Source organism: Arvicanthis niloticus, chromosome 28, assembly GCF_011762505.2.
Source record: "Arvicanthis niloticus isolate mArvNil1 chromosome 28, mArvNil1.pat.X, whole genome shotgun sequence".
NCBI lineage: Eukaryota > Metazoa > Chordata > Mammalia > Rodentia > Muridae > Arvicanthis > Arvicanthis niloticus.
The window spans coordinates 23,302,820-23,323,261 of NC_133436.1; the positions used below are offsets into that span (position 1 = coordinate 23,302,820).

At 38.4% G+C, this 20,442-nt stretch overlaps 1 protein-coding gene across 7 annotated transcripts in view; it reads right to left on the reverse strand.

Annotated features, from left to right (window-relative positions):
• Nucleotides 1–20,442, reverse strand: part of Adgrg6 (adhesion G protein-coupled receptor G6) — a 138,029-nt gene that overhangs the window by 20,739 nt on the left and 96,848 nt on the right. For all 7 annotated transcript variants that reach the window (XM_076926914.1, XM_076926912.1, XM_076926911.1 and 4 more), the window contains 11 exons: nucleotides 18,659–18,801; nucleotides 16,061–16,172; nucleotides 15,003–15,058; nucleotides 14,262–14,472; nucleotides 13,087–13,258; nucleotides 11,467–11,607; nucleotides 9,161–9,280; nucleotides 7,608–7,653; nucleotides 6,286–6,392; nucleotides 2,676–2,803; nucleotides 1,324–1,592 (listed from right to left, as the gene is read on the reverse strand). In XM_076926914.1, the coding sequence (XP_076783029.1) occupies nucleotides 1,324–1,592; nucleotides 2,676–2,803; nucleotides 6,286–6,392; nucleotides 7,608–7,653; nucleotides 9,161–9,280; nucleotides 11,467–11,607; nucleotides 13,087–13,258; nucleotides 14,262–14,472; nucleotides 15,003–15,058; nucleotides 16,061–16,172; nucleotides 18,659–18,801 (1,505 nt within the window). The remainder of the gene's footprint in view (nucleotides 1–1,323; nucleotides 1,593–2,675; nucleotides 2,804–6,285; nucleotides 6,393–7,607; nucleotides 7,654–9,160; nucleotides 9,281–11,466; nucleotides 11,608–13,086; nucleotides 13,259–14,261; nucleotides 14,473–15,002; nucleotides 15,059–16,060; nucleotides 16,173–18,658; nucleotides 18,802–20,442) is intronic.

The following is a 20,442-nucleotide window of genomic DNA, read 5'->3' on the forward strand; positions in this document are numbered from 1 at the left end:
AGCAGGGTGGTTGTGTTAATGATGCTCCAATGATGCTACATTGGGTCACCATAGTTTGAAAAGATAAGGAAAATGTAGTCGTTGTCTTTCTTCTTCTTTTTTTCTTTCTTCTTCTTTTTTCTTTCTTCTTCTTTTTTTCTTTCTTCTTCTTCTTCTTCTTCTTCTTCTTCTTCTTCTTCTTCTTCTTCTTCTTCTTCTTCTTCTTCTTCTTCTTCTTCTTCTTCTCCTTCTCCTCCTCCTCCTCCTCCTCCTCCTCCTCCTCCTCCTCCTCCTCCACCTCCTCCTCCTCCTCCTTCTCCTTCCTCATCTTCTTCCTCTTCCTCTTTTTCTTCTTCCTCTTCTTTTTCTTCTTCTTCCTCCTCCTCTTCTCCCCATCCTCCTCCTCCTTATCTTCTTTGTTTGTTTTCTTGTTCTTCTAGACAGAGTTTCTCTATGTATTTGTGGCTGTCCTGGAAGTCACTCTGTAGTTTAGGCTAGCCTTGAACTCAAACTCGAACTCGAACTTGAACTCGAACTCAGAGATCTGCCTGGCTCTGCCTCCCAGGTTCTAAGATTAAAGGCATGTACCATCATCACCCACCTGAATTCAGCTTCTTTTACCCTTTTTTTAATATGAGAAAAAACTTTAGTAAAAGTGGGAAGGTGCAAACAGCAAGTGTATAATGTCATTTCTTTTCTCTCCAGAGAATCAGTAGTATTCCTGTCTGCTTCACTGAGCAAATTCATGCCTTCTTAGATCCCTGAAAGATCCTGTGCTTTCCCAAAGGAGGGTGTGGACAACTACAGAATGTCTCATCCTTGAAGACTGTCATCTTAAAAGGACTGTGATTGGGCTTAAGATGCCCAGCTTGACACAAAACCCAGAAAAAGAAAGCTGTACAATGAAAAGACTCTATACAGGCTAACATGGCCTTTGGATATCTGACTAAGGATTGATTCATGGAAAAAAAAAACTCAAGGCAATAGTTCTCTAAATATCTTGTTTACACACATAAAAATAACACTCCTTTCCTGGCTTCCACAACAGGGATGAGCAGAGCTAAGAGTTTAGGGGGCTACTATATTTGGAAACATTATGGGCTGTCAGCTGCTTCTTTAGCCCTGGGTGGGCTGGCCCTGGGCTGAGGAAATGAGTTTGTGGTGACTCTGGCCTAAGGCTTTTCCTTTACTCCCGAATTTAATGAGTTCTGGTGATAGTTTTAAAAACATACAGTTCTGGGGAACAGGGGATGTGCCTTCTCAGGATTTTCTTCTCTGATACATGGTTTTCTGTGTCTTTTGGGATGATGCACACGTGAGAAAGGAAGTGTGGGGGAGCCTTACCCCAGCCAATAATGCAGAATTTTAGAATATACCGGTGGATGTAAGTGTTAAACACTTTCACAAGGGCAGTGTACATGTGGATGGCTTCCAGCCCCATCCAGGTGAAGGTAGCCAGGAGGAAGAAGTGCAACAGGGCAGCCACCGCTGTGCAGAGCCCGGCTACACCAAAGGAAGTGATCCAGCCATCCAGGAGGAAGATGAGGTTTAGGAAGAGCAGGGCTGAACTCAGGTTCATCAGGATTTTGGAGGGATAATCCCTGCGCAGCTTCCTAAGGGTGGAGAAGAGAGAGTCATGCACAGAGTAACATCGTACACCAATGTTTTAAAATTCAGGGGTCAGTTCATGTTTTCTATTGTTCAGAAGTAGGTAACTCCACAAAAGAGATATTTAAAGGAGTGAGGATATTCATGAGTTTTTGCCAGGTTACAAAGCATTTTTCAATGCGATTTTCATTTTAAAACTGTTTCCAAAAATCCCAAATGTTTTATACAGAATTTATTTTTATTTATTTATTTACTTTTCTATTCTTGAGACACGGTCTTCTGGTCTTCTACTGCAACTCAGGGTGCCTTGTAATTCACTATGTAGCCCAGGCTGTCCTCCAACTCTTGGAAATGCCTCTGCTTTGAGCCCTTTGATTGCTGGGATTAAAGGTGTGAGCCACCACGCCCACATTTTTTTAAACTTAGGAATTTCTCCAGATTTACAAGACGTACATTTTAATTAATGTGTTTGGCCACTTATGTCTGTCTGAGTATGTATGTGCACCTGCATTTAGATGGCCAGAAAAAAGCCAGAATGTGGCATTAAGGCCCCAACAACTAGAGCTACAAATTGGTGTGAGCTGCCTGGTTTGTGTGTGAGAGTCCAGACGCAGGTCTTCCTGCAAGAGTAGCCAGTGCTCACAGATGCTGAACCATTCCTTTACCCAGGCATTTTTTATTTTAAAAGTAATTTCCCAAGAATTGTTTGATGTTTCTTGATTTTTAATGAGTCAGAGATGCCCTTTTAAAAAAGTTTCCTGTTTCAAGAATGTTTGCATACAATTCAAGGAGCAAATTGTCCTTACCTTTACAATGTAGCAAGTATTTCATGTCACTTTAATTTACATAAGTGCTAATAATCTCTAGCCAACTTGAATCCATTTTATCAATAGAAATAAGGGATTTATAAACTATAATTCTATGCCTGGAAAACTCATGCTATATGATCTTATGAGAAACACGAGGATTAAAAGGGAGACACAAACATGATTCATAAACTGCAGAATTGTTTTTATGAAGCTGAGGCAATTTTTAGGCTCACATTTGAAATTGTTAGCAGGGGGCTTGGCTGGTGGAAATATACTTACTCGAAAGCAACATATGTTAGGAGAGTGGCGGCCGAGAAGATGGCAGATATTCCACAACCAATATAGGTAATGAATGTGAGGACTTTCGTGTTCCTTCCATCTATTTGTGAGGCACTCCTTGGAAGATCCTAACAAACATGGGAAGCAGCCATGAGTAAGTATCATTCCTTTTCCATGATGGCGATGCTTTATGTTGCTAGAAAGTTCACTGTTGACATTAGGGCAGCTCAGTCTCAGGGGCTAAATACAGTAATGTCTATCAACATGTCCATAGCTACTCATGACACTCTAGTGGACCAATAATACAAGAAAGGAAGCTGACACATCATTGCAGAAGTGGGTACATGCTGTCTTAAATCAGTACTTCCTTAATCTAAGCTCTTGGTACCCTTGTGTGAGCCAAAGAGTTAAACCACTGAAACCCCCCAACCCCAGCAGAAACAGGGTAAGACGCAGCTCCTTGTATGATAAGTTAACAATCTCACCTGTTTCTGCAGGTGTAGGGGCATGGGTATAAATGTATGCCACTGTGAAAATATGGCCAACTTCTAGGCCCTTAGATTCTCAAGTGGGTGTGAGATGCTCAGGCAGGAACATCTGGAGGTTGCTATGAATGGTGCTGAGTTGTTATGGTCATTTCAAAGCCTAGCACGTCTAAGGTTGGGTTCTGTTTATTTTGTTTTTTCACAAAAGTGAAGTCACCAAGCATGTTGGTATCTAGCATTTTTAGTCCCTATGGGTTTTAAATGGCATAATCCAAAGTGTCAGGAGTTGTGCAGAGTGAAAAGACACCAACTTGGATGGACAAGAAGCATTAATCTCACATGTTGAAGCAAACTTGAAAACTCTGGCCCTCACAGGAAAACTTTCCTTCTCCATAAATGAAATATGAGGTAAGGATAAAACCTGAGGTAGGACCACTGATCTGTCCTGGGGGGAGATGAGATTCACTTCCAACATACAGATGTTTAAAAATAAAAGAAGAAATTTATTGAACATGCATTCTAAACATTTCAATCTTGTGGTAAAAGTAAACTTTTCTTTCTATATATCAATTTCCTTTCATTTTCATCAAATGTGGGTGTCCCACAGGCCACCCCCCCATAGAAACAACACTTCCCTGTGTGTGCATGTATTGACATGAGGAAACAGAATTCAGTTCTATATACAACTAATGCCATAAGACACATGCAGTAGTTTTGAGACACTGACAAACACACAGGGGCAGAGACCAGTACAGGTGGGGGCCTGGAGCCAGAAAGCCTTCCCCTTTCTCAACAGCCCAGGACTCCCTCAAAATACAGGGAAGACATGGGCCCATGACACATGGGATGGAGTTTGTGTCAGTGCCATTAGACTCCAGAGGGGCGCCTATCTGGTACAGATCCTGCAGGATCACCTAGAGTAGAGAAATTGAGAGTTTTGAAGGATGATCAACTGTTTGCATCTAGTTGGGACAAATGAGACAAAATAAATAATTTAAGAAAAAAATTCAGTACTTCTGCATAAGGACAGCAGTTCAAAGACAATTCTCACATCATCTTGTGCTTTCTGAGAATGATCACATGACAATTTTATCCTTCTAGAGCAGCCATTCATTCATTCTTATAAAGATATAAGAATGTCAAACAATAGGAAAGTCATTTCTATAACAGAAATGTAGGAAAGGACATTAGACATTTTTTACATTTACAGATGAAAGGAAATAATGATGCAATCATGGGAATATTTAGACTCTGAGTCTATCGTATAGAAGTGAACAAGAGTTTGTAAATCTAGAATAAAAAACTATGACTCAAGCATTGTTGGTCTGGAAGAGCCAAAAGGAAGCCAGCACATTGCCAAAAAGGATGAATTTTGGAAAGTATTTCTTCCAGTGGTTTAAAATCTTAAAACAGATGCCAAAAACAAAAGTGAAGGAATTTACTAACATGCAAATCTCTATGCATGTAAACTTAACTTTTTACTAAGACAGCAAGGGAAAATGCAATGTGTATTTATAAACCCATAATTAAATTTAAATAACATATAGTAAAACTGGCCATCTGGGTAATGTGAAGGTAAAATTGGGCTGCATAGAAATGAATTGCTTCTCAGGTATCTGAGAAGTCAACTTTGTTACTTGTATCTATTAATCCAACAGAAATAAAATTTGCAATCATTTTCAAACATACACCTGCACAGTGTTGAAATAGTTAAATTAATTGAACTAAAGTTCATATATCTGAATGACTAATTCTCCAAAATAAGCCATTTTTAAGAATTATCTTTAGTTACTTTTAAAGAAAAGAGAAGACAGGAGGAAATGTGAATTTCTGTTGCAGGTGCTTAGGGAAAACACACTATACTTTAGATGTTCAGTATAGTGAACTAATTGTAGTTTGATGTCCTGAAGAAACAACATGTTTTGAGAGCATTAAAAGGCTACTCTCTGTGATTCATCACCTTTGTCAATGACTTCTTCTCTCCCAGACAGTTTGTATTCCTGCTTGTCAGTAAATTTACAACCTGCAGATTTGTCATATGACAATGGCTGTTTACACAGGCCAAGTAGTTCACTAGCCAAATACTACAGCCCAGAGTTGCTCACTCTTCCTCCCAGACCCCACAGGCAGAAGGCTGGAGGATTTCAGGGAAGGAGGTGACTACAACCTCATGTCTGTGGTTCCAACTGGAAAAACTGTATCAGCTCAATTCCCATTACATCCATCTCCTATGAACAAGCAACTGTGCTTGGTCCCTTTATAGGAACTTTGTCAAACCAATGGCCACAGAACATTCTAGATGGTCTGTATCCTAGATGATAGGTGCTTATACAACACAAGTGTACCAGATAATGGTACTCACAGATGATTTCCCACAGGCCCAAGAGAGTAACATGCATCTTAAAAATTGAACGGGCTAAAAGAAAACACTGTTGTAGCATACATTTTTATGCAAACTCTTGAGTATCCTGGCTAGGTAGATATTTTTGAGGATGAGAGAAAGGAAAAATAGAAAGGATGATAAGAAATCCCCCAAGTGAGAGAAACCTTCAACTATTATCTCTCTTGCAGGATTGGAGTCACAGACTTCAACTCCTAACTGTCCTAACAGATTATACTCTTCAGGAGGGAAATCAATTGGCACAAGACATATCCACTGGCAGGCAAGCATATTAAATAAAACATGAGGAAAAAACTCCTGATTGCAGTATTTATAGTTAGTTCTCTTCCATGCTAGCAACAACCCAACACTTTCCTTCTTCTGTTGTTCTCTCCTTTTGTCTCTGTCTGACCAACTCCTTCTTCATTAACTAAAGGGGTTTGTGAGGATATATATATATATATATATATATATATATATATATATAATATATATATATTTCTGGAATTGCTTCTTGTTAATGCCACAAGGGAAAGGAGATAGAGTTCTTTTGTGTGATACTGTCACTTGGTGTAAATCCTTCGCTAAGCGAATGCTTCTTTATGGCCCATGATCCAGGTTACAGATGGACATGATTAGGTTAAAATATCTAGGATATATAATATTTTAAAAGCTGAACCCACACAAAAGAAGTGTGCCTTCTAAAATTACAATGTGTCAAAATAAGCTAAGAAACTGCCCTTACCATCAGAACTCCAAAGTGAGTGAAGTGGTTACACAGACAGATGGTCTCACCAGCATCTGAATCAGAGTGGGCAACACACCCAGAGGTGTTCCATCCCCCGAAACTTTCTGTGGGAAGAAACAGTGAACTGAGAACAGCAGCAGCTTGGTGTCCTCTCTGAGGAATGAGCCCCGGTGCCTCAGTTGTTATCTGTAATATGGGCATCATTCTTATAGTGACCGAGACATAGAATGATTTAGATTCCTTGAAAGTTGTCTCGAAATCTTTCAGGCAGTTGTTTCAAACTGTGCTCCACTGAAATACCTCAGGACTTCTGCAGATGCTCACATTAATTTTTAAACAATTTAAAATAAACTTCTTTGAAAACTAAAACTTCTTTTCAAACATTATGTGCTAATGAGCTCTCAGAACACCAAAACATTTTTCCTCTCTGGAATCAGAATAACTTTTTAGGAAGACATATAAAAATGAGATGTGGGCTTAGCCTATTTTGTAATGCACATAGTAGTGACCATTATGAAAATGAGGGCAAATGGCATGAACATAGCTTATCTGACTTGTTGGCATTGTATTTGTCCATTTCTTTAAATATGTTACGGCACAGATATTTTTAACCAAGTATACAATTCAATTAGTATCTCAACAGATGAGCAGCTAAAACACAAACCACGATTAAACTATCCATCTATAATAAGAACATTGGACTCTACTTTTCATAAGCAATATAACCAGTATGGCACCAGGACAGACTTATTAGCAACATGGTATTGGGGGATCCATAGGGAGGATGACTCTTAGAAGAGGAACACAGGGGTTTTCTTTCCACAATTTCCCTAATCATTTCTACACTCTTCTCTCCAGCGATTTTTTGATTCCTTTCATGTTCCTTCCTGTCTTGATTGCTCAGTATCATGTTGGAGGCCATTATTTTCAAATAATCTGTGTTCTTTATAATCACTTCCTTCAGTAGGCTCTTTCACCCAGCTCATAAGTTTTGTGACTAATAAACGTCAAGTCATCTCATTAGACTGTGTACAGCTGCAAGTGGCTACTTTGCCACTTGCAAGTATGCCACTTTGCACACATAACTGAACTGAAAGTGGTTAATTCACTCAGACTATGAGTCAAATATGCTTACTTCTTGCAGCGACAAAATGTTGTTTTAACTTAAAAATGAGAATTGATTCCCAAGCTATCTAAACTATAGTTTGAAGCTCTCTTGCTTATTTGTGGTTTGGGGTGAAATGGAGGGAACTGGGGGTGCTTGAAATACTTGAAATTCTATTAACCTATATTGAGTCCCCCAGGATTTTACAACTTACTGTTTTTGTTCAGATCCCAGAAGGCACAGATAGGATGATGCACTTCCTAGATTAACATAAAAATAAACATGGAAAAAATGCATTTTAAATTCTTTCAATGTCACAACTGAAAGGAAACTGACCAGTACCACCATACCAGTACCACTTGACCAGGTCAGCAGCCTGGGTGGGTTTTCTCTCCTAGAGACTTTAAATGAACATCGACTGGGATCCCTGGAAAGAATGACACTCACTTTTCTTAAGGGCATGCACTCTGTGTTCTATCATTAAATACTGACTCTACTTTTATTCTTCCTGTCTAGCAAAGCTTTTTATAACAACATTCATGTCATCTTCGAAATTCTCCCATATGCAAAAGTATCTGCAAAAGCAAACTAAAAGCAGGTCCTCAAAGGACAGTTGTATGCCTACAGCCAGATTGCATTAGTCACAAAATGTAACCAAAAAATAGAAGCAACCCAAGTGAGCATTGATGGATGAATGGATAAAATCTGTTATGTTCTCACAATAGAATATCAGCCAGTCTTGGAAGGAACACACTTCAGGCAAGTGATACAACACAGATGGCTTCTGAAGGCTCCTTCTGAAAATCAACTTCTGTGAGGTTCTCTAAGGTGATTGTTAGAATCAAATTAGTACTGCAGGAAAATGGAATGAATAGAAGTTGCTAGAGATTTCTGAGAGGTAAGAACAGGGAATTGATGTTCAATGGGGGCAGTTCAGTTGTTCAGTTGTTCATTGAACCTCAATGTTCAGTTGAGGTAAATTAAATAAAAACTAGTGGAGATGGTCTATACTGTTGACAAATTAATGCAAATGAAACTATATACCTAAAACATGTCATAAGTTCTACTAAGTGTGTTTCCCTATGGGGAATAGACAAGTCTTCCTTTGTGGATGCTGAAGCAAATAAGGCCAAAGATGAATAAGGCGGTCTCTGCGGCTTCATGATGAGGGATAGTGAACTCATTGATTCAACTCCGAATCCTTGGCTATTGTCAGCCTGCTCACATCCTTCCTGGAGATTGTGAGAACATTACCCAGAAGCTCTACAAAAGTGAATGTACTTGTTTATGAGCAGAAGGTGGTACATCTCCCTGTAGCACATAAGTGAAGAGCAGAGAGGGCCCAGAGGTAACAATGCTAAACTTGGTATCATCTTAAGCCACTGCATATCTCCCAAAGGACAAGTCTCTCTCCGGTTGTCCCTTGAGCTTTCTAGTTGTAATTATTTTTTACTTTAAAACTCATAGAGACAATCACAACTCCTAATCAAGGACTGTGTCTGTGTCCTTGCATTTGGAGATGCTCAAGCCCTTTATTAATAACAGTAACCTTCTTGATCATTTCCATTCTCTTCTGATTCTTGGGTACCAGGCAAGACTGACTCACTGGTGGCTGCTGCCATTCACGGTGCCTACCTAGCTGACTAGCCAATATCTCCTAGAGGATGGACATCATCCCAAATAAAATGTGCTATTATGGTTCTTTATCATTTACAGATCTCTGAGACAGTGTGCACTCCCCAACTGCTACTTGTGGCATTTTCTTACCTGTGTTCTGGTGTGTTTGATTTTAATTTGAACCGGATCTTTCAGATTCTGGATAGTAATGTTTCCAATGCTGCATGCCATCACATAACTCACTAGGATTTTTCTTTGAGATCCAACATCCTTTGAAAGAAAAGAACAGATTGCGTGCACAAGTCATAAGCACATGCTTTCATGCTCCAAAGTAAGCAAAACGGTCAGCAACTTTTACACTTAAGATCTTCAATTCTAGAACATCCTGTTTATGACTTCCAATTGCTGGCTTTCCTGAAGGGTCTCTGCTATTTCCCTTATTACAACAAATACATTGGGACAGCACGAACCAGTGTTTTAAGAGACTGTTCAAAGTACTTTATTCTCCATCACTGGGATGATGCAAGCCAATTGACAACTGTAACAATACAAACTCATCAATCATACAGACTCATAAAAAGCAGTGAAACAATGAGATCATTTCCCAACTCTAAAAATCAGATGAAATTATTTACAGTGTAAAATTAAAAAGAAATTCTTCATTTACACCCATGCCAGAAGCCTCATGTGTCTACCAGTTTATTCCTAAATGGATGGAAGTTCCACTCAGAACATCTGACTTTCAGTCTTTTGGATTTGACAGCAGCTGAAGATTTCACAAAAAATTAGGTGGCCAGAAAAGTCCCTGAATCTGTGCTGTCCAATAACTTGGAGCATCAGACTGTCTTTCTAGCAAATTCTCTGATTTTTTTCTTCCATCTTGGTTTCTTGTCAAACTTGAATGTCTCTATGCCACAGTTTATAAGTCAATTATATTAAAAAATACTTGTTCAATCTCTTAAATTCCAAATATAATTCTAAAATAGAGTTTTTGATTGATTTTTTATGTTCATTTCTATCAACACAGTTGACTTGGGTTGAGGATGACCATCACTTATTGAAAATGCTCTTATTATTTCTATAGTATGTGGAGAATGCTGCAGACTCTTTACTGTCTTTTTGATATATATATATATTAGTTTACTTTTAAAATTAAAAAATGTACTACTATAGCAGCTTCTTAAAATATATACATATATGAAGGAAATCTAAATGAAGTCACCAAATAGAGAAGACAAAACACTAATTAGACATGTTACGCTGGAAAGCAAAAACTTGCTGTTCCAAGAAGGGTTATTTATATCTTCTTGAGTTATTGGCTAAGGGTCCCCATGGAAACCGCAATTATCAGAGGATACTGTCAAGAGTATAGAGTGTTCTCTATAAACTGATGGTAAGGTCCTACTGATGAAGACAACACACATTTCATTAAGTCTGAAGTTGAGCTGGTTCCTAATTCAAAGTTTGTCTAAGTTCCATTTATATTATATATGAATATTTTAAAAGCCTGTTTCTAAAATATTTGCAGATAAAGTCTTAAAAAATGGAATTATATTCACACCCTTTGTCTTACCACTCTCTTTATCTCTCTCTCTCTCTCTTTTTCTATCTATCTCTATCCTTGTCTCTCTCCCCCTCCTTCTCTTTCCTTCTGCTTCTCAAGTACTGGAATTACAGAAGTGTGGCAGTAGGAGGAGGCATTTTCTCCTCCTTTAACTGAGTGGGTATAGAGTGGCCAAAGCAGCAACATTCCTATGGACCTGAGATTTGAAATGCTCTTCTTCACAGGACACATGGTTAAACAAGCACAAGTACCTTAAATTTAACTGGTAACTCTTCTTCTAAAGAAAGGGTCCAGCAAAATGCTTTCGATGGGGTTGGCCTCATAAAGGCAACCAAGGGTCACTATTGTTTGCTGGCAGCGGACCATCTAGTATCTGAGCTGATGCCAATAAAAATGATAATATGTGCTTAGCACAATGCCACCCTACTCTGCGGATATGAGAATGCCAAAGGTCATTTGAAATACTAATGGGAAAAATGATTAAAGCCAAGAATGCCGCTCATTATGTAAAAGGTGCTTCCTGCTGAGTTAAAAAAAATCCTTTCCTTTGGTACACAAATGCTTTAACTCTAGAAGCCTCAGGGTCTGGAGAACAAAAGGATTAACAAATAATAAATAGTAGCATCATAACTAACTCAATTTCTCATTATATAATATATCTTGATATAATATAGCTTGATACTTTAAAACTCAAATAAGTACATACTGTTAAATGGGAGATTATTTAAATAAAATATTTAAACATTTATATTAGTTTTTAAATTTAGAACATATAGTAGATTAATTTTTCTATGACTGTTGGTGTATTTCAAAGGAATCGGAATGTTTTAGCCTCTGAGCCAAGATAGTTCATTTAAAATTGGGAAACAAAATAAATTCAATGAGTGCTCACCTGAAAAAGGCCAGTTTTGTTGAAGAAAGTAAACTGTGCTCTTCTGACCAATACAGAATCCTCAGGACTTAAATTCTCAAGCAAATTTGGAGGCAAAATCACAGATGCCAATGGATCTGCCTGTCCATTCTCAAAGTCCATCTGATACACAAACACATGGGTAGAATAGTCATTGAGAGGGCAGCGGTAACACAGTCCCCAGGCTGAGTCAGATGAGAAAACATGTTAAGGACCACACTAGCCAGAGCCAGTGTTGGCTTTGACCTCTGCAGAAATCTGGAATTCCTGGATAAGTCACCTGCAGTCACAGGCAGAGATGGCATTCAGAGTTCAAACAAGAATACCTTGATTCTAAAGCACATCCATGATGCTAGAGACCAATTAATATTTTTCAAGTATGAGAGTGGGATTTTAAAGTGTCAGATTTTGATGTTTTTCTACATATACTATGGGCACGGTCTAGTTTAACTGCATAGATCAGTTATATCTTTAAAGAAACAACAACTGTTTTTGTCTTGTTTTGACATCATGGCCTTCATTTGAAATGAGACAAGTGGAGAGTGACACACTTTGAATGGAGGAGTCGCACAGAACAACTCAGTCTTGATTGACACTCCCTTGGTTTCTCTATGGATTACAGACCAAAAAATAGCTAGATGAAGAACAGCCTCAGATACCATTTTTCTTCAAACTGTAACTCAGGCCTTAGAGAGTGTCTGTCCTCACAGTATGAAATGACCAATGGCGCTTACACTGTTTAAATATGAAAACGCTCGATTACCTTCTAGACCTATATAATCTAAAAAGAACAACAAAGTCTTCTTGAATCTCATGCCTAGACCTTTTTCTATTTTCATTGTGATCTTTCTTGAGAGCTAAAAATAAAACAACCCAATTATGCTCCATTCAGATCCTCTCACAGATCAGAAATGGTGTTGTGTCTATTTGGTTTGTTCTGCTTGTTAACACTGACTGGAACATGGTAGGCATTTGGAAGTTATTGGATGAGCTGTGACTTTAACATACCCAAGAAGGTCAAGAGATTACTTGTCCAACCTCATCTTGTCCTTTGCTGCCTGCTGCTGCAGAGCCTCTACAGTGTGGCTTTGCACCACATGATCTCAAGAGAAGCATCCATTGAGCACTTAACTAATATAGACATACCAGAGCCCCACACAAAGCCTATCATGTCAAAAGCTCTGAGGGCAAGGCCCAGAATTGTTTTTAATATGTCTTCCCTGGACCTCTAAAGTTCAGTGTTAGAATTGGTGGCATGGAGAAGGCTTCTCCTATGCCTCTTCCCACCTGAAGGTTGTTAATAAGACTTCTATCTCTTTAGACTGGTTCCCAACCTATACTTCCAACATGGTGGTCTGTACTCATGTGCTACCGTTTAACATCTTCTCACCTTTAGAAGGTAGCCTTCATCATTTAGGCTATGAAACATACACTCACTCTACTTCTATTTTATCTATGGACGCTGCTGCCATTTAGCCAATGTTCAGATCTATCTACCATCTCGTAGATCAAGACTTCCTTGAGGTCTCTAATATTAAGGAGCCAGTAAATTTGTTCTGTCTCATTAGTTATTTAAAATGAAAATAAACATGGTTTTGTTACCTGGAAATATGATTCATTATTGCTTGGAAGGCCAATGCTAAAATTTGAAGGTGCCTTTGTTCCTGGCATCAGGGATGAGACTCCAAGGGCCAAATTCTGTGTTTCAATATTCACATGTGGGGTGCTATTCAGGTCTATTTTGAAGGCTAGCTCATCAATTGTTTTTAAAGCTCTAAAGAAATGAAAACAATATCACTGTTAGATTAAACTGTGTTTTGCCGCATGACAAATTCTAATAAGGAAATTATCTTTAAGTTCTGTGATCTTAGTGCATACAGCCATTAAAAAATTGTAAACCCCAATGCTATCAGCTAAAACACAGAATGAGAGAAATTGATTCATCCTCAAGGAAACTGCACTGTCTTTTTATATTATTATTATTTTACATACATTGGTGTTTTGCCTGCATGTTTGTCTGTGTGAGGGTGTTGCATCCGCCTGGAACAGGAGTTACAGACAGTTGTGAGCTGCCCTGTGGGTGCTGGGAGTTGAAATCAGGTCCTCTAGAAGAACAGTCAGTGCTCTTATCTACTGAGCTATCTCTCCAGCCCAACTGTATCGTCTTACGGGCAATCAGCAGCTAAGTCAACAGGAACACATTTTGTTTTCCACAAATATTGTTTGAGAAACCAAAAGATACTGCAGAAGTGTTTCCAATGAATTCAGTAGAGATCAAATAACCAAGAGAACATGCTAACAAATACATTTTAATCAAAGAAATATTACTTAAAGGAGGGAATCTGAAGAAATTAAAGACCCTAATGTCAATAACAAGTGGAATAATAAAATACAAAAAAATATAATTAGACCTGCTCTAGGATTTTTCATTTTAGAAGTTCACAGAGCTGTGACAGAGCTGTGTAGAACAGCAGCCTTGAGGTGAAGGAGTTATGAAAATCATGAATAATCAAAGTTTTAGAATAAAAATATATTACAATGTACTGAGTATGCTTTGGGGGGATTTTATATATGCTACCAGATAAAGAGTCTAATTACTTTGTAAATTATACTTCCAAAATAGAGAGCTTTAGAGTTTACTTTGTAAATGACCTTGGGAAACCTATGTATCTCACAGAGTAATGAATTAAGGAGTGTGAGCACAAAACATGCAGAAAGGGGGGAATGTTCTCAGAACACATTCGTGCCGTTTAACTGGGCCAGAAAGGGATACTTACTCAGTAGAGGACTCAAGCAAATCACTATCTGAACTGCTTAAGATATTAGAAAATATATTCATTAGAGTGGAGCCAAGGGATATGTCAATGTTTTCTTCTTTGTTCACGATCCGTTTGACCTGTTCTACAATGCTGTTGATATTAGCCGAGGTTAGGTTCTGCCCATCACCAGTTAAGTTTAGAATTTCATTGGCCACTTCATTTGATTGTCCTAGAATGAGAGAAAGAATCAACATAATGTTTGCCTGGGCATTTTGGACATTTCTAGGAATAGATGGTGTGAATCAGTTATTATACAGCTGCAGGAAGTGGGCGTTCCCTGCACACCCCTCACCCATCTTCATAAGGTAATACTTCTCTACATGCAGGGACAGACTCCTTAAGTATGATTTTACCTTTGAATGCAGGACAGACTCCTTAAGTATGATAAGTATAATATTACCTTGAAGTTGCTAAGTACATGTTTTCTACTTGAAAATAACACAGAAATATGAAAAATGGATAGAAATAGCAATTTGCACATTACTTTTAAACCCTCTGTGTAAATTTCTTAGCATTTTTATTTCCCTAGGTTATGAATATGACACAAAGTTAATATGCAGGAAAGTATATTTTCTTACTAAAATACATAAAAAATTCATTTGCCTAAGTTTTAATATTATAGTAATAACACACAGCAGAACATCACATCTGAAGAGAATAAACCGTTGACTTTGAGAAGGGAATACAAATTAAACTCACTTGAACAGTTGGAGGCATCAACAGGGCCCCAGAAGGTTGATGTTACATTGGAAAGGCTGAAAATAATTACCAAAACAACAAAGTGACATTTAAGTATGTGGCATTAATGAAATTAAAATTAATGAAAACAATTGTTCAGTTTCAGGATTTGCCTTGGTATCTAGCTAGATTCCCTTTGAAAACAATATTTCAAATGATGCTAAGAATCGTTATTGGAAAACCAGTCAGTAACTTGCACTCTCGAAGGGAAGTACCAGCTCCATCCTGCATCCTGGCCACACATACACTGTCAAGTGCTGCTTTAAGGACCTTTACTGGAAAACTCAAATCTCAATTTCACATAACTCTAGAGAATAGATTTCAATCCACGAGTAAAAAAGAGGAAGTGCATTTTAGAGAAGCCAAGGAATTTTCCCAAGACCTCGAGCCAGGAAGAGGTAGGGCCACATTTCAAATGCGCATCCATAAATCTTACAGCACTTCTCTCTTCTCCAGAGCAAGTGTCAAACACAGCCTTGATGCTGGGGACCCACACTTAGGTACTTTCTGTTCCTGAATCCCTTCCCAAAGAACTAACTGGGCCCCAGGCAGAGGGTGGAGGACTAGATATACAGGGTGGTTTGGCGAATCTGCGCAATTGTCTCATCTAAGGTTTATTAGACATGCAGGGAATTTTTGTGTCTTGGCAGTCTGTGTCAACAGGCTGCCCAACCTGTATCTGATCTTTATTCCCTTTCTGCCAATTCTCTCTTCTCCCAGTTGGGTAAGAAACCATGGGGGTTTTGATGCATGTTCTGAGACCGAGTTGGCTACAGTGTCCTTTGCTCTGGAGCCATGCTTCGGCTTTCCAATTTTCTCAATCTTTTCTTGGAGAGAATCTGATTCACTCACTGTTCAGAGAAAAGCTGCCTTGTAGGGAATATTTTTCCTCATATCTATCCACCCATATGTGTGAAATTCTTGCCTTGCTTCTCAAATCAACACAATGAATGAACACTGCTGTCACATAGATAGTGAGCTTCGACACATGGCTAGTCAAAAGTCAAAGAAAGAATTACCATGCCCGAGTCACAAAAAAGCCAGGCTTGTTTGGACATGGTTGTTTGTAGACAGAAGGTAAGCTGGCTGGCCACCTAAAGCCCTCTGGATCCTCCAAGGCGCTACACATACCTATGAGAAAATGAGAGCCGTCATGAGATAAACCAGCCCTTAATTTCCGAAGTTAAAGTTATAGAATGAAAAATAATGACAGTTCTGGGAATTTAGTAACTATTTATATACTACCAGAATAACCAGTGTTTTATATTTAGAATTTTAAAAGTTAGCAAGAATAAGCTTATATTTGAGATAAAAATCATTATACCTTTTAAAACCATCTTATAATAAAAGGACACAGTGTAATAATGAAGTGTACATGTTCGTTCCTGTACAACATTAACTTCGTATTAGTAAAGGAGTTTCATTCAGAGAATAAACATGACAAGAATTGAGAACAAATCCTGAAGATTTCAAAATGCAGTGCAACTAGTTTAAAACAGTGGGGGTGGGAATCAAACTGGGCATGGAAGGCTTGGTGGCTGAGCTGTAAGATATTTTATGGGTCATTTTCTAGCTGTTCTTGTGGTGTACACTTCCCACAAGCTTACAGGATAAGGAAAACCAAGGAAGTTCTGACAGGCCAGCCAGCTTCATCTGTCTTACCACTTTCATCAAACTCTTCCACTCTTTGTGTGAAAATACTCTAGGTCAGTGGTTCTCAACCTGTGGGTCGTGACCCTTTCAGGGGTCAAACAAACTTTTCACAGGAGTTGCATATCAGATATTCTGCATATCAGATATTTACATTATAGTTCATAGGAGTAACAAAATTGCAGTTATGAAGTAGCAATGAAAATAATGTTATAGTTGGGGGGGGTCACCACAACATGAGGGTCACAGCCTTAGAAAGGTTGAGAATCACTGCTCTATGTTATAATGGCAAAAAGAATGATTCAGATTTTATCACTGAAAATGTCAAAGTTATAGCAAGATACCAACCACCACAATAAAACCTTCCAAATGCGGAAGAAACAGCCAGTCTTTCTGGGAACCAGTATTGTCGGCACCAATTGAAAATTCAAATGACCTTCCAATCTGCCCTTTCATTTGAGAGGCTTTAAGCTTTCATTTTTCAAATGCCCTAAACCTTTTTTCATAGAGAAACATATAAAACAATATCAAATAACTAGTGTAAATTAAATATCCAAGTATGTACAGGTGGCTGTCCTAAGATTCGGACAGATAGGGCTGGTCCCTCAGGTGTGCAGTCTTATCTTTCCTGCTCTTTATTACAGTGCTTCTTTGCAGAGAACTTTGTGTATGAAATGGGAGTCCTGGCTCCTCTCTGGAAGCATGCTTGTGGGAAAGCATGTACTTTCACAGAGCCCCAGAGACTATTGAATACTTCATGACTGTGGCCAGTATGTGCATATATCCACTATCTGAAGGTCTCTGTAACTCTGTGTGTTGACACACAGAATAAAGATGGGCAGGTACTCGCAGAAGTGGGCATTTATCACACAGGATAAACCTGGCCTTGGTTGTTTGCAAGTTCTGGGGGAGAAGAGTACCCATATCCCCACGTCAGCTTTCTAGTGCAGCGGAGGCAAAGCAGTGATATCTTCCTTTGTTCCAATTTCTAGGAAAGTCCCTAGTTAGAGTATAACTGCTCCTAGAATAGCATCAGAGCAATTATTTTTGTGGTTTTTAGCTTTATATATTTGTTTGTAAAAGTATAACATTAAGATTCATCTATTTATTTATTCATCTGATAAGTATTCAAATACTTGGAGCTAAACATTTTTTTTAAAAAGAGGCCATCTCATACTAAAGATCAAAATACTTAAATAAAACATGCATAAGAATACAGATAAGTCCAATAGACTAAATTCTTCAAGGTATGTGAAACGCAAGGTTTCTTAACAACATGAAGCAAAGGCTAAATATGGTGATGTGTATTCCATATGATGACTTCAGAAAAGGCCTCCAAGAGGAGGTGACGTTGTGACTGTCACAGAAGTTATATAGGTGAAGGTGAGTGGACCATTATAGTAAAGGGTGTGCATACGATCTAGCTACAAAAGAGCATGGGCACTTGCGAAAGTACAGGCTGTGTCACATGTATCATGGGAGCTTAGGATGTGGAAGGTGTGCTGCTGAGAAGTGATTCCCAATTCAAGAATCCTGGCTTGCTCCTGTGAAGGTAATAGCATCATTCACAGACAAAGAACACAACAGTAAGAGATGTTTTATAATAAGGAACTTATCTTCATTAGTTATTTTATGAGAGTTCTTGTAAATGCATATAGACAGTCTTTTAATCTCATAAATGGAAGCCAACGATGCTCAAGGTTATTCTGGTACTTTCCTCCTTTTAGGATGAGAAAAGATAAATACAAAGAGCCTGCTTCCTCCTTTCCCTTAGATTCCAAGTTATTGAGATCATTTCTATCTAATGATCTCACACACACATTTTTAACAGTCTTTATATAACAAATTTTATCATTAAAAATATTCTTTATACAGATAGATAACAAAAGAATGTGTGTGTGTGTGTGTGTGTGTGTGTGTGTTAGTTAACTCTGCATATGTAAATCACACAAGCTGAACTCACATACCCAGTGGCTTCACATCGACTTTGCACAGCCTCAGGCCATCCTCTAGTGATGCGTTGTTTGTTAAAAGCCTTTTTTCAATCATCACTCCATCCAGGTTGACATTATTGGTATCATTGTAGACTAGAAGGGCCCAGAGCACCAACCTAGAAAAAATATGACAGAGAGAACTAGTGCTCCGAGCTTGCTCACTGACTCGGGTCTTTTTAGTGGGAGAAATGAAACATGGATGCCATGTGTGATGATTTGAATATGCTTGGTCCAGGAGAAATGGCACTATTAGTAGGTGTGGCCTTGTTAGAGTAGGTGTGGCCTTATTGGAGGAAGTGTGTCACTGTGGGGGTGGGCTTTGATATCCTATGCTCAAAGCTCCACCCACTACAGAAGAAAGCCTCTTCCTGGCTGCCTACAGAAGGGTTTTCTCCTGATTGCCTTCTGATCAAGGTGTAGAATTCTTAACTCTTCTAGTATCATGTCTGCCTGGGTGCTGCTATGGTTCCTGCCATGATGATGATGGACCTCTGAAACTGTAAGCCAAACACTATGACACATGGAGACTGAAAAGACCAATTAAGGAATCTTGGCTGAGAAAGTGAAAATTACAGTGTTCATGTTACCTGGAATAGATTTTACAAGATAGTTGCTTAGAATTTTATCAAGGCACCCCAGTTTTTTAAAGAAATATTTATATATTTAATATCAACAATACATACATTAGGTGACAATACTTATAGAATCCATTTTACTCAAAAGAGGATAAAATATACTTAATTCTGCTTTGTTTCTGTATACACAAAACTTAAAATTTTAGAGGAAAAAATCGAATTGTATACAAGACTCTTGAAATTGTTGTATTATTTACAAATATGTTGCATGCCCATAGATGGAGCTTTTACAAGTGCTCTGTATGGTGAAAATTTTTAAAATAAACACATAAAATATACGGTTTGGCTACTACACTGCTGCAAATGGTTTCAGAATGTGTGACCTTGAAAAGTGTCTGAATCAAAGGAACGTAGGAATCAAAATGACGTAGGAATCAAGAGATAGATTTTAAAACCCCCATCAAAACATACAACTAAGCCATAACCCCAGCATTTACCGATAGCAAAAACCCAAAGGTAAAATTCAGCTTTGAGGCTGAGGTACTTGCTGCCATTTTGTCAGGGAAAGGAGAAATTTTTTTACTGCTTTATGTGAGGGTGCTGTATTTGTATTTCCTCCATATTCTGAAGAGAAATGAAGAGTGGGGCAGATATCACAGTGTTATCCAGATTGGTTGCTATTCACTCACCCAAGAAAAGAAAAGGTTGCAGGCATCCTCAAAGTACAGAGGATGGCACATTTTACTCATGAAATTTTGTCAGTAAGACTAGAAGTAAAAACAGAACTAGCACATTTGTGGTGCTAAAAGAAAAATAAGGAATAAGTAAAGTATTTGTTGTTCAAGGTTAGGTGAAGTAGCTACATAGCTGGTATTCAAGGACGAATCTCAAGGACAAAGTGGCATGCCCTTCTCTCGGAGGCTTTTACTTCTAAAAACTATCTACCACTTAACACTCATACATAAGCCAGACTTCAGTGTGAGGCTAGCATAGATGTGGACACATGATATAGGGTTAACCCTTGATCGTTTTCTAAATGGCATAGGATAAGGTGTCTTGTGATTAAATGGCTGTTGGAAGAAAAGTGTTGCCACTCTGGTTCCTGAGAACTCACAGCCATGTCCAGGACAACACCCTAAAGTATTGTGGGGACATTCCAATGTATTGTGGGTGTATTCAATA